Here is a 13,484-nt window from a genome sequence, read left to right as displayed (position 1 = left end):
TGGGCCTGTTTGAACTCCTATGTGCTCAATAAGCATATTCTAAACCAATGAGAAGTGGCTATTATTAGCTACCTGGTCCACTCGGCACAATTTTCCCAACTCTCCCGTTCAGAACTGTGTCAATGTAGACATCATTTTCTCTTAAAGATCTATAAAACAGGATTATAAACACCTGCCATCAGATTAACAAGAGAACATGTGATATTCAGACATTTATCCTCTTAAAAATCCATTTGACTCGAGTGTTCCCCCACCTGGGCAGATGTGATATGGTAACCAAGTCCTTCTCCATGAACTGTAGGGCAGTACATACCTTAATCTTTGCATCACTACAAGAGATGTTTAAATTGATTATACCCACGCATCGATACACACAGATTACATTCTATTAGTAAATGGCCGTTAAGATGCTGTACTTGTCACCAGGGATATTATAAAGGGATGACAGGTCACACAGCTTCGCGGAGAAGTCCTCAAACTTCTTCTGTCTGGACAAGCAGATACACGTCATGCTACATTTTGCACGAGAGGAAAACTTATATTTGAGCATTGCTATGAGGTAGCCTGAAAACACAGTTAAATGCCAAGCCGAACCGTCCAACCTGCTGCCGTACATTACACAATGACTCATCTTTCACAGCATATATTACACATATATACAGTAAATGGATGCATGTCACTCACCTCAACAGCTGAAGCAGCAACGCACTGGACTGCAGCACAAAACAAACACCAAACTCAGAATGTAGACAAGATGCATAAATAGGCGAACATGAACCCACATCTCTACTGATTGTTTGGTGGGCCGGCGGCGTAACCGTAAAGCACACGAGGGCGGAACACACCAGCGGGGGTTCACCGTGCAGGGCCACTTTGACGTCCTCCACACCACCGTCAGGCTTGAGCAGCACCTCCAGGTAGAACAGGTCAGCTGTGAGGTAACAGGCCGTCTCTGTGGGGCTCAGGTGTGACCCCAGCCTGTGGAGGTCAAACGGAATAAACCCTCGGGTGTTCCCGCTGAGGTATTTACAGAACACTTTGACATTTGACCTGAACAACAATGGCATAGGTGCTTTTTCATATCAAGTGACAGTACTGCAAAATCCAAATGATACTGGACAATTCTAAGGTAATTGAAAAAAAAACATATCAAAATTAGCTCCGCGACTGCCATGACACGCGGAGGCAGATGGTGGCCACCTAACTGATTAAATCATATCGTGGGCAGATGTGAAATGGAACAGGACTTATACGTCGAATGGAGTTCTGAGTTTAGAATGGGAATTATTAGCGTGGATACCAGACCGAACTTAGCCCCGCCCACAACATTTGAAGTCGGGAAGTTCGACTAGAATTATGAGTATGACATCGTCAGGCTAGGGAATTATACATAGCTTAGCTACTTTCACATTCATAAGTCTAGAAAAATGTACTGAACAAAATCCAGGACCCACCCTCTCTGTTTGGCAATTATTTCCAACCTGGACACCATGGTACTCAGAGAAGACACTGAGATGATAAAAAAAAGAAGATGCAAACAAATGTAGTCAAGGCTCTTCCTGTAGTTATTATTATAACTTAATGTCTTGTGCACACACAAAAATGCATTACTTACCATTCAGAGCCTTTTGCAGTCTCTGGAGACAACCACTGAGAAGTTTGGAAGATTTGGGATCCGGGTTGCTCCTACCCTGGGAAAGGAAAAGGTGTTTGAAGACAGGGGTGAGCACCTTCTGGCCTTGTCAGTATTCTTTGTCAATTGACAAGGATATATTTGGTCGTTTCTTGGAAGGTGGTTTCCCGGCGTGGAACTAATAATTATAGGCAGGCTTATTTCTACTGGATAGTTACCATGCACCGTCGGACAAGTTGAAATGTTTCTTTCCAAGGTTTTTCGGCATATTTGGTGGTTAGGTCGTCGACGAGAGACTTTCCCCCTGCTCCTACAGCGACACAGATAGTATTTACTACAACGACACCCGAGAATGAGAACACGTGCACGCTTCGGTGTATCGTGCCGACAGGCACACCTTGCGCATCTTTCACACGTTGTATATACAAATGACAGAACATATTGTAGAAAACATTGCATATGTATCCAACTAATTACAGATCTTGTCTTTCACATTGCATACGTATACACGCACTGTTCTCATCCCTTGCCATGTTCGAGACGACGCTACACACATGAGTTTCCGGAAAGAGAGGAGTGGTCGCTCTCCACAGGGCCAATTTCAACTGACGCACCAGATGCAATCAGGGTAGAGGAAGCAGCCGCGGGATCACCACTCGCTCATTAGCCATTTTTCAGGACATATATATTTTTTCTACTTGTGTACATTGTCACCAACCCAAAACAGTTCAAAGGGTTCATTTCAATTAGTCATCAGTGTTTCTATATGTCTGTTTTGGCTTTTAAAATAAATTAGAGAAAAATCTCCACGTTCTCTTGTGCCACTACACCACTCCATGAGATCTATCTGGTGTTACTATAGAAACTGCCAATGTACTCCAGTCTAAGGCCACGATGAAGTGAAGGCACTGCATTGACAACAAGGAGGTTGTGTTTGTATGTCATTACTACTATAGTCCTGGCACAACAAAAGACCACCTGGTGGGCAAATGGCAGTGGCGGCACTGAGAAAGGTCAAATTTGTCAAAAAAGTTCACAACACAAATATGAGATTAGTGGTGGTAAATAAGTAGCACAGTTGGAAATACATCATATTTGTGAATGTACATACAACACAAAGAAAATTAAATTAAAACACACTGTTCAAAAGACAAGTGGGAAACACTAACTGAAAAAATACTAATTTCTTAACCCTATCAGTAAATAAAGCCTTATTTTTTTTAATGAGGATTATTAGCAAATGTAAAATGAATGTCAGACTGGATCCTTTAAAAGTAGTTCTCTACTGGGAGCACAGGATACAGCTACAGGTCATGATTCTATAGCTAGGAAAGGTTGAAGGTCTTGGGAGTTCTGAATAGAAGAGGTTGGCAACATTCACTCTTGTAAAACATTAAATAGACCAGCGTATACAATCAAAGCATTTATGTACACATTTTCAGAAGTAAAACACACAATATGTAATCTAACTATATGTACCTAACTAATTAACTAAATGTGTGTGTGCGAGTGTGAGAGAGAGAGTGTGAGTGCGTGTGTGTGTGTGTGTGTGTGAGATTATTTAGGCTGGCATAACACTGCTCAGGGATTAACTGGAAGTGCAGAGTGCTCTACAAAAAGACTTGTCCACCCAAACACTGAAGGATAAAAACATGGCACCAAAACGTGATAGTAAGGACATGCTTACATTCATGTCTTTGCATAAGAAGTGAACAGCGTTTTGAGATGCATGGATTGAGCATTGTAATATTTTCATTGAAAATGCACGTGCTTAAAGGAATGAGGAACTGGATGTTTACAGCTATAAGGAGGTCAGTCACTCTTTGTGACCCACTTGATCAAAACAAGGTCATAAAATAAGATAAGATAAACTTTTATTAATCCCGTTAGGGAAATTCAGGTGTGATAGCAGCACGATTTATGCAGTGAAGATGTCATGTGATATTTCTCATAGCAAGTTGACATCAACACAGCAATTCTGCTTTACTTTAGTTCTACATGATTACATCTGACATCTGGAATATATATGTACTGACCTGATTTTGTTTTATTTTGTATTGATGTGTATTTAAAGAGAGATGAAACATTGCTTTTGACAGGATAAATACATGAGATTGGAGACTGCTGCATCTGTTTAGCTGTTGATACTGTTTCTCACAGTCTTTTCACAGAATAACAGTAATATGTCAGTAAAGCTAGCTCAATAACTGAGTGCCAGAATCTCCACCAGCTCACCTGTAAAACACAAATATGGATAAGAGCAAAGGGGAGCACATGTATCTGTTCCAATGGAAAATCTCATAAGTAAAGTCACCATGAATAGGACAGAAACATCAACAGTACAAAGTACACCCCTGCCACCTACTGACCAATGCCAAAGCCTGATAACTACCTACTAATGACTAAAACATTCCAGTCAATGACGTTGACTGATTGAGCTACATAGTGAGAGTCAACTTCATGTTTAAATATATTTAGTTGAAATTCTGGGGCAGGCTAAAGGCTACCTTTTATAAATGCACTAGCCTACATGGACAAGGCAAAAGCTAACGTGGTTTGTTTAGTAAGTAATTTATCTTGAGTCAAAAGCAATGAAAACATAGACTTGTAACATGCAAGACATCAACATCGAAAAAAAGAAATAACGTTTACACATAGTAAACCATTCACTGAACAATTGTCAACATATGAATATAAAATGTTGAGCCTTAAAATATTCAACAAAGATAAATTCAATTGTTGGCTAATTATTTGTTGAATATTTGTACATACATTGTCGAATATTTGTATAACCTCAGTTGAGTGAATAGTTCAGTTAAAGTATTCTTAGAATGTGTATGCTCACAAATCGTCACATATACTATTATGTTAAACATCTACAGACAAAAGCAAATAGCTGAATTGCTGAATGTTAACTAATACGTTGTTGAAATATAACAAATACTTTGTAAACCCTCTGTAGGTGGATTATCCAGATAAAGTCTTACCTTTGTTTTATCTATACTTTCTTACCATCTGGCTACTTTTCCTTCAGAATTATGAGTATGGGGATATGCCAATTTACTGGCCAACACACTAACAATAGCAAAGCAGAAAATGACGGGTAAAGTTACAAGCAATGTAAGAATATTACATTAGTGTATCTGATATTCAGTTTCTATCTGGAGTTTACTTTGTACTGTTTGACATTTGGAATTTAAGCTCTGACACAGAGGATATCTCATGCTTCTCTCTCAGAACGCTAGTGTCCCTCTGTTTCTTTCTTTACATCTGACATTTTTGCTTAAACTAAATAAGAATGCATTCATGTCTTTACATAAGAATTGAACAGCTTTTTGAGATGCATGGATTGTGCCATGGTAATATTTTCATTGAAAATGCACGTGCTTAAAGGAATGAGGAACTGGATGTTTACAGCTCAGCTCCAATAAGCTATAAGGAAGTCATTCACTATTTGTGACCCACTTGATCAAAACAAGGTCATATGATCTTTCTCAGAGCAAGTTGACATCAACACAGCAATTCTGCTTTACTTTATGCTCTTGTGTACATCTGACATCTGGAATATACAGTATGTACTGACCTGATTTTGTTTTATTTTGTATTGATGTCTATTTAAAGAGAGATGAAGCATTGCTTTTGACAGGACAAATGGATAAATGCATGAGATTGGACACTACTGCATCTGTTTAGCTGTTGATAATGTGTTTTTCAGTCTAATAAGGACAATGTGAGGGTATTCTGCACGAAGCAAATAAGATGTCAGAGAATCAGGCCGAGGCAGTGATTGTGACATTAATTACCATGTTGTGGTATTATTTCTCAGCAGGTTAAAGCAGGATACAAAGAAGTTAATGAATGATGAGTATTGCCAGTGTCATTGTACCTTTCACCAGTGACATAAGTGAAATCATGAGGTTTAACAGCACATCACTGTATCATATTATCTCCAGGTAGCAATATCTTGCAATCATTAACCTAGACACCATACTTAAGGATGCCAACTTCACTGAGTTGTTACTTTTTCATGTGAAGACACAAACACAGAATGAAGATTGTTGCTGTTTTGTTTTTGCTGTGCTGTGGTTGGTCTGGAATCAACGGAGACAACAATCTAAGTGAGAATGACATTAATCATGAAGGTCTGCACAACAGAAATGGCAACACAGGGAACCAGACACCGGAAGACAGATTTGAGGAGGCAACACCATCATCCTCTACCAAATGCATCTGCCAAGCTGACATCCATGCCGTGTTGAGGGAGATGAGTGCTGTGCTGGCTGAACAGAGGGTTGAGCTCAGGAACACAATGACAGACCTGGAGAAGCTGAGGACAACATATGAGGGTATGCTCTTCATTGCAAAAATTGCTAAATATTATTTTTATTTTTTTTACTTCAACCTGATTTCCTTTTCAGCTCAGTCCGTCCACCTAAATGCAGCTATGGAAGAACTGAAACAAGAAAATAAAGGTAAACACCTGTGTAAAATTATAATCCTACCCTGAGGGTAAAGAAAAACAGAGGACATGGTCACTAGCAATACAGTTGTTCTGTGATTCACAGCACATTTTAAATTAATCTGCAAGGTTTCCTCAAGTGGTTTGCTCTTCATTGCAAAAATGGCTGAATTGATTTGTATATATTTTTTTAAACTTCAACCTGACTTCCTTTCAGCTCAGTCCACCCATCTAAATGCAGCTGTGGGAGACCTGAAACGAGAAAATAAAGGTAAAGTGAAAGAATGACATCATGAGCTCATTCACTGGGTATTCCTCTCATTGATCTGTGATTTATGACCCGATTGCAATTTTAGAACAAGCTGCTCAGCTGAGAGCCATGAAAGCCTGGTCCAACAGCACTGAGATGAAAGTCACAGACCTGGAGAGAGAGAATCGAGGTAACACACTCATTTAGAATGAGAAACAAAATTTCAAAACTGTGATTGACAATGTATCCGTCTTCCTCACAAGCACTCAATAAACACTATATGATCACTTCATGAGGTATTAAGGGCACAAAGAACCGTTGCACCAGAGCATAGACCACAGTTTTATTCTGCAATTAATTTTGATGTGCTTGAGTGTTTTGTTATTTACCTTATTTATATTTGCCTAATTACATTTGTTCTGAAGGTTCACGGTCTTCATCACGTTTTCAGAAATATTTGGATGTAAATAAAATTTGCTGTGAATGATATAAAGCCCATACAAACTTTACCAGTTTCCCCCTTGGAAAATGAAACATACCTCTACCATCCTCTATTGCATGTTGTCCATATGACGAGAGAGAGGATGCAGAACCTAATGAATAATGCCATAGTTATTATTATTCTTTTGACAAAGTTATGCTTTTGTTCACTCTATTCATGATTCACAGAGAGGAAGGTAGCCTTTTCAGCTGCAATTTTGGAGTCTGACCATAAAAACACAGGACCCTTTAACACTGGAGTCACTTTGGTCTATAGACATGTCTTTACAAACATTGGCAATGCTTACAACCCAAGCACAGGTAAAGACACTCAAGTTGTTCATAGAGCTCTACATTTCAGCACATTATCGTGATCTTATAAATGTATAGATTTCAATCACGTCTGGTATTTTCTCCTGGTATTCAGGCATCTTCACAGCACCAGTAAGAGGAGTCTATCAGTTCGACTTCAAGGTGTATGGTCCTGGTAGCAGCAGAAACCCATCAGGAGTGACACTACAGAGAAATGGACAGCATGTTCTCATTGCTTATGTTCACCAAACAGCTGGGAGTGTCCACAGCTCTAACGGAGTGTCTCAGCTGCTAGAGGTGGGAGATGCGGTCTATGTGCAACTCTACCCTGGTGCATGGATACATGATAATGGAAATCATTATAACACCTTTAGTGGCCACCTGCTTTTCCCAATGTGACAGGTGAATAAAATGGAGATTTGACTTATTTTGTTAATTTTCCTCTGCTGGCAATGTGGTGGAGTAGATATGTATATTATATGTTTAATGGTTTAACGTTTTATCGAAAAGCAAATCAAACCATGACAAATAAAATATGTCCTCAAACAATCTATTTGACCATCTAACTTTGTCTGTCAGTTTATCCTGACTGAACCTGACTTGGAGTACTCGACATCAAGTTAATGTGACAAAAGGGAAACATATCTGTTCATGTGCCCTCACACACACTGGCCCCTTCATGATGACCTATGACCCTTTCCTGCATCTGGAAACACTCTGTGTGAATATGTTCTCCCTATGTGTATGTATATGTAATTTATGTATGTATGTCGGTGTGGTGTATAAGTGTATATGTGTATTTGTGTATGTGTATAAGCTACTGGATGACCTAAATTTCCCTCGGGATTAATAAAGTATCCATCTATCTATCTATCTATCTATCTTGTTCTTTATACACAGGAACTAGGGCATGGGGCACTCATCACATATGTGGGGCTAATTCTTTAACCACAGAATGTGTTATAAACAGATAGTCATGGAAGCATGGACCCCAACAAATGGTTTAAGGATTGTTTGAAAACTGTCTGTGGGAATAGTTTTTACTGTAAATGGGAGAAATTTGTGTTTGTGATGCTGAATTTTGAATTATTTGCATATTGTTTGGAAAAAGGTTTTGTACTTCGGCCTCAGTACAGCAGACACCATGTGATGAGCTGAACAACACAACTTTTACTTTTTAAACGTTTTATTTGCTTTTAGTGGTACAATACAAAATGTATACACAAAATGAGTAATTTTACAAGCACAGCGTGGGTTGACCGTTTACCATAGCAAGACGACACAAACATGCTGAAGCTTCAACATTAACATACTGACTACAATAACGAGGAAATGTTAACGGGTCAAATGTTTGAAAGAGTATTTTATGATACATAGCTCTCACAAACAGAATATTACATGCAAAAAAAGTGACCGAAGCTGATTATTACATTATGCTGTGTATCAAATCAGTACTTTAATTTACACACAGTTCCAGTTCCTCCCAATAAGAGGAGTCTCAAGTCTTTATGTAGTCAAGTAGTCAAATTATAAAGATACAAAAATATATTCGCACTGTATAAAAGTAACTAGAACTTAAGGACAGTCAGGATCTATACTGTAGTGAGAGTTTTGTGTTAAATGAATGCCAGCTGATGTTTCTACGCTTGGAGTTCCACGTGACTGCCCCCTGTTCAAGGAAGGGCTGTTACCTACTTGATATTGCCCCGGTAAGTCAAGATAATTATGGGAGGGAAAATTAGCATATGTTTGAATTCTTGCAGGTCGACAGGGCAGCCCTCTATTAAAGGAAGTGCAAAGAGATTGCCCTAGCTGCTGTGTAATGCTGGGAATAGTAGCCCTCATTGGCTGGACCCCAGGGGTATCAACATGTTTCCGTGAAGGCTTTTCATCTTCAACACTTCTACTAGTGCCACAAACTCCAAAGAATGTTAGAAACACTGGGATAAACACAAGACCGTGGACGGCCCCAAACAAGATGACTAGAAACATGATCTTAAAGAACGTTCTGAAGATGTAGCTCTTTGCTGCTGAGAGGACAACAACACCAGCAACAGTAGAGACAGCTCCTTGGAGAATTGGATACCCAAGGTTGTAGAGAGCGTCTATGGCTTTTTCATTGGGTGTTTTTTTGCTGCTTGACACAAAAGCATAGGAAATGTGTGCAGAGAAATCCACAGAAAAGCCAATGCAGATTACCAGGTTGATCATAGAGATGGAGTCTAGATTAACATCCCACAAAGCCATGAAACCAGCTACACCCACTATAACTGAAGCAATGGCAAAGGTCACCCACAGAGAACAGAGAGGATGTGGAATCAACAGAAGAGAAATTACAAGCATCGCTGCAGTAGCTACTATAATATTTTGGATAGTATTGCTAACAATGACTGCATACTGGTCAAAGTAAATGAAGGCAGGGTGGTAGACTAACAAATTCATGTTTTGCCCACAAGTGGAAGCTGTGTCTCTGAAAAAGTTCAACATGTTCTTTTCATCAGTTGCAGTGGTGATGTTAATACTGGGGATGAACAATCGAGAGGTCAGTATTTTGCCACTAGAAATATTAACATCCTGATAGAAACCTGACACATTAAGAAATTTGGGCAGGTTTGTCATGAATACATTTTTATCTGAAATATTTAAAGCAGCACGAGCTCCATGTTGCACATAAGAGTCAAGCCAAGATATAGTCATGTTTTTGGCAACCATTTTGGATGATTCAAATTTTTCAGGCACTTTTTGAGGTTTTGACGAGCACTTGTCTCCCAATACTGAACGTTTTTATCTTTAATGACTAACATGACAAAGGGGCCGTAAGATGAGAAATATCTGTCTTCGTTGTCATAATAGCTAGCGACATACGAGTCATCAGGTGCAAGATGTTTCAAATCTATGCCCTCTTCCATTTGAAAACAGCCATACACACTACCAGCCAGATACCCTACATAGAGAAAAACCACAAACACCTTGGTCCATATATTAGTCAAGAATGGTCCATAACGCTCTTTAAAGAAGACATTGATGGGCATTCCCACCTCTGCACCTGTCTCAGGATCATAAGCACCACCGACTGAGCAGGCATTGCTCTTGTTGTCTTCATCTGGAGTTTTAACCTTCCTGAATGTCAGCCAGTGTCTGTTGCTTCTCTCCCGTCGTCCATTCAGCGCCAGACAGGCACCGAAGAACGTGATGTTGTAGATGTAGCAGAAGAGGATGGCTGTTCCGGTGTACGTGCAGAAGGACTGTACAGAGCGAAAAGGCGTCAAGAGGCCAACGTAGAAGGCCAGGGCATCAGTCAGAGTGGTGATGGTGATGGAGACAGCTGCCTCCTTGTACGTCTCTGCCATGCGATCTTCTACCTTGTCATGAACCCTTGTCCTCTGCCAGCACGAGATCATGATGAACATGTCATCCACACCAATACCTAGGAACAACCGGTATTTAAAAACATCATACAACTGTATAATAATGCCATATGCCATATTAACTACTGGGTGTGACGAATGGGAAATGCTTTATGTTGAGAAAACAAACATGAAGTGAATGTATTGAATAACACATGTGATGACAAAATTGCAGTCTTACCGAGAATGAGAAAAGGGGCACTGGCAACAGTCATTGAAAATGGCATCCCACAGAAGAGAAGCAATCCAAAACTGGTAAGCACAGCCAGGCCTGTAGAGAGAACACCTGCCAAGGCCACCCATACTTTGTTTCTCACACAGTCCAACCTGAAAGAGAAGGACCCAGTACACGAGCCAAGGGCCACCATCTCTGAGATACACATAGCCTCCTCATGCCACATAGCAGTCTAAAGTGTGATACATTTATAAAGCAATTTCCTTTGCAAAACCTTTGCATGGATTTGGAGCTACAAAAAACATATAGGGATGAGGCCAACCTATCTACTATATTAATCTAACCATCTCAAACGACTTGTAGGCCTAGATCTAATCATTGCACATTTTAGTGGTGTGTGAATGGTGGATGTGTTTTTCACATCCAACATGGCTGTAAACCTACCTGAGACATGAAGCAACTGCAATGTTAATGGCCAGAAAGTAAGTCATGGAGAATAATGGAATCACTGTCTTTGAATTCCTGTCAAATTCTTCTTCTCTTGAAATGGAAGTGAAATGAGATACAGATATCTGAAATAAACAAAGTTGTTATGAATACAAACATGCCTGCAGGTGGCATGCTGGTGATAGGCATCCTTAAGTTTACTCACTGTGATAAATAACATAACAGAAAAACTGAACTGAATTCATCTAAAAAAAGATGAATTAAAAAATGTCATGACAACGTGCATTTTATTGATAGTGACTAATTGTGATAATCAATCTGTTAAGTGGAATACTTGCATGATTTTTAATTCAAGATTCAAATCTTCGTGTGGCTAAAAAGCACTAACTGAAATTGCATTAGCTTTTTAAAATCCCCCCCCCTTTCAATCCATGTAAATAAATGCAAAAGGCTTACACTTAAATCATACGGGGGAGATCTACAACACACCGGAATCATTTTCGAATTGCTGCCGGCTAAATATGTTTAATTGAAACGGGTAACCTTTAATAGCACAAGGGAATGACACATACTTACCTGTAGGTCTGTTTTTCTTCTGAAAAAGTCTTTGTAAAAGCCTGTAGCCACGCACCATTCTCGCCTCTGTCCATTTCAGTTTGGGCATCTTTTAAATAATAGAAAAGCCGAACTGCCTCTGCACTTTGTATTGCTTTGCTGTTCGATTTCAGAGTCACACCGCCAATTGTTGATCCTAAAAACTCGCCTTGATGAAATGGATATTCAATAGATGTGTTGCCAGCTTTGGATGTAATGTCTAAAACTGCATTTGAAGCGCAATTTCCCTTTGAATTTGCACAGAGATCAGCATAGGTTCTTCCTCTTAATTTTGACGTGATGTTTCGTACTTTCTGGTCCAAGTCGATTACTTTTCGAAACAGATCCTTTGAGAGAAGGTCTTTGGTCGAACAACTTTGCACGATCAACGACGCGTAAGCCCCTTCTGTGTACAGCCTCAACTGAGAGAATTCGTCACTGTGAGGAAAATAGGTTTTGACATATTGTCTCTCTGTCTTAGCCTGGCCGTTAGCGGGCGTGAACTGGTCTTCGATGTCATTTGCTTCTCTTTCACCGAGAAAGTAAAACCCCGCTCCGAGACCCCCGGATAACATCGACGGTAAAAGTAAAAACACCCACGGATGTTTACCCACGAAAAGACCCAGTTTCTGAAATCCTATTGATATAGGCTTTTCGATGCAGTTTGTGTTGCATGCATGCATTTCTAGCGTCTATATTTTCAGCCTATAGGCAAAGTTCTGAGCTCTCCGACTTATTTTGGATCATCTTCCAATGCGAATACATTCCTATTTACAAGGAAATGTCTGACTCAATGAACCGGTGATGAATGGTTGACACATACGTAAACAGATGGCACCTCCTTACTGACAAATGAGAGAGGGGTTTGTGCTCTTGTGGGACAGGTGCTTCCTTGTAGTCAGCAGAACACAGAAAACTGGGGACATATAATTTACAGTTCATGTCACTGTGAGAGAGGTTCATTTAATTAATAACTACCTATAACTAAGTATTATCAACAGAGAATCCAATCATTTTCTGTTCATGCAAGCACATCAGTCATACATTAAAAGACGTTATGTATCTATCAAAGATAATGCTGTTGATTAGACACAGAGTTTTAAATGCTTGCAGAACCTTTTTGTTTGTGTTGAAGATGATTTGGCACCTTCCATCTCAGACCCATGAACGAGGCACTTTGTTGGTTTTATGCATTTATATTTTCAGTATGATTTGTGATACAGAACATCTCCAATCTGTTTCTAGAGTCTGGAAACACACACACACACACACACCTCTCGCTTCTCTGGCTGTCACATGCAAGTACTCATGGCTAGCAACCTCACCCATATAAAAACTGCCCAAACCATAGATACAACAACGCATAACTGGCTGGAGACAGTCGCAACAACCGCCGCATGTTGTACCCGGGCCCTCCTTCACAGTACAACACATGACTGCCCAACCATAGAACCTGAGTTCTACAACAACAGCAACAAAGCTGCCACTGTGAGCATTTCACTGGGGCTTGCAGGCAGGCCCCTTCCTTCATCAGTATTTCGTTACATTAGGCCCACGACACCTCCAGAAGGCTCCACAGCGGTGTCTGGCATCCCAGACCCGCCCCCTCCATACTCATGATGGGTAAGAATACATGCAACTACCAGAGACAACAACAGATACACCTCAAGATAGAACTTGACAAGATTTCACTGACTTCAGCTTTAGTTCAGGTTAAGCTGAAGCTC

The 13,484-nt window shown here is 40.0% G+C and overlaps 3 protein-coding genes across 7 annotated transcripts in view; 1 reads left to right on the top strand and 2 right to left on the bottom strand.

The window, feature by feature from the left end:
* Window positions 1-2,275, bottom strand: part of LOC105894744 (F-box/LRR-repeat protein 7-like) — a 32,903-nt gene extending 30,628 nt beyond the window's left edge. For 3 of the 5 annotated variants that reach the window (XR_006152915.1, XM_042710243.1, XM_031583954.2), the window contains exons 1-8: window positions 1,852-2,275; window positions 1,616-1,691; window positions 1,455-1,509; window positions 846-978; window positions 685-713; window positions 417-512; window positions 255-329; window positions 73-149 (exon numbers count right to left, since the gene is read on the bottom strand). Coding sequence is in view for 4 of the 5 variants with exons in the window: in XM_042710243.1 (XP_042566177.1) it covers window positions 73-149; window positions 255-329; window positions 417-512; window positions 685-713; window positions 846-978; window positions 1,455-1,509; window positions 1,616-1,691; window positions 1,852-2,073 (763 nt within the window). In the remaining variant the exon portion in view is untranslated. The remainder of the gene's footprint in view (window positions 1-72; window positions 150-254; window positions 330-416; window positions 513-684; window positions 714-845; window positions 979-1,454; window positions 1,510-1,615; window positions 1,692-1,851) is intronic. The other 2 variants (XM_031583953.2, XM_042710244.1) reach the window with 2 other exon arrangements.
* A 3,367-nt stretch (window positions 2,276-5,642) lies between these two features.
* LOC122133642 (multimerin-2-like) lies at window positions 5,643-7,681 on the top strand. Its single transcript, XM_042710245.1, has 5 exons — window positions 5,643-5,979; window positions 6,052-6,105; window positions 6,449-6,532; window positions 7,012-7,143; window positions 7,250-7,681. The coding sequence occupies exons 1-5, from the start codon at window positions 5,682-5,684 to the stop codon at window positions 7,531-7,533; spliced, it is 852 nt and encodes a 283-aa protein (XP_042566179.1). The 5' UTR covers window positions 5,643-5,681; the 3' UTR covers window positions 7,534-7,681.
* A 2,128-nt stretch (window positions 7,682-9,809) lies between these two features.
* Window positions 9,810-12,573, bottom strand: LOC105894746 (patched domain-containing protein 3-like). Its single transcript, XM_031583904.2, has 4 exons — window positions 11,740-12,573; window positions 11,161-11,288; window positions 10,723-10,868; window positions 9,810-10,561 (listed from the first exon to the last, which is right to left on the bottom strand). The coding sequence occupies exons 2-4, from the start codon at window positions 11,205-11,207 to the stop codon at window positions 9,828-9,830; spliced, it is 927 nt and encodes a 308-aa protein (XP_031439764.1). The 5' UTR covers window positions 11,208-11,288; window positions 11,740-12,573; the 3' UTR covers window positions 9,810-9,827.
* Between the last annotated feature and the right edge of the window lie 911 nt (window positions 12,574-13,484).

The sequence above is a fragment of the Clupea harengus genome, chromosome 17 (assembly GCF_900700415.2).
Source record: "Clupea harengus chromosome 17, Ch_v2.0.2, whole genome shotgun sequence".
Lineage (NCBI taxonomy): Eukaryota > Metazoa > Chordata > Actinopteri > Clupeiformes > Clupeidae > Clupea > Clupea harengus.
The sequence above is the reverse complement of the archived record's forward strand: the minus strand, read 5'-3'. Positions and strand labels throughout refer to the sequence as shown.

Excerpts from the sequence above, each read along its gene's own strand:
- LOC122133642 (XM_042710245.1), top strand. The coding sequence starts at position 5,682 with ATGAAGATTGTTGCTGTTTTGTTTTTGCTGTGCTGTGGTTGGTCTGGA. Across the intron at positions 5,980-6,051 it reads GCTGAGGACAACATATGAGG|CTCAGTCCGTCCACCTAAAT; the intron begins GTATGCTCTTCA and ends TTTCCTTTTCAG. Across the intron at positions 6,533-7,011 it reads CCTGGAGAGAGAGAATCGAG|AGAGGAAGGTAGCCTTTTCA; the intron begins GTAACACACTCA and ends CATGATTCACAG.
- LOC105894746 (XM_031583904.2), bottom strand. The coding sequence starts at position 11,207 with ATGACTTACTTTCTGGCCATTAACATTGCAGTTGCTTCATGTCTCAG. Across the intron at positions 10,869-11,160 it reads GCAGTTGCTTCATGTCTCAG|GTTGGACTGTGTGAGAAACA; the intron begins GTAGGTTTACAG and ends CTTCTCTTTCAG. Across the intron at positions 10,562-10,722 it reads TGCCCCTTTTCTCATTCTCG|GTATTGGTGTGGATGACATG; the intron begins GTAAGACTGCAA and ends GGTTGTTCCTAG.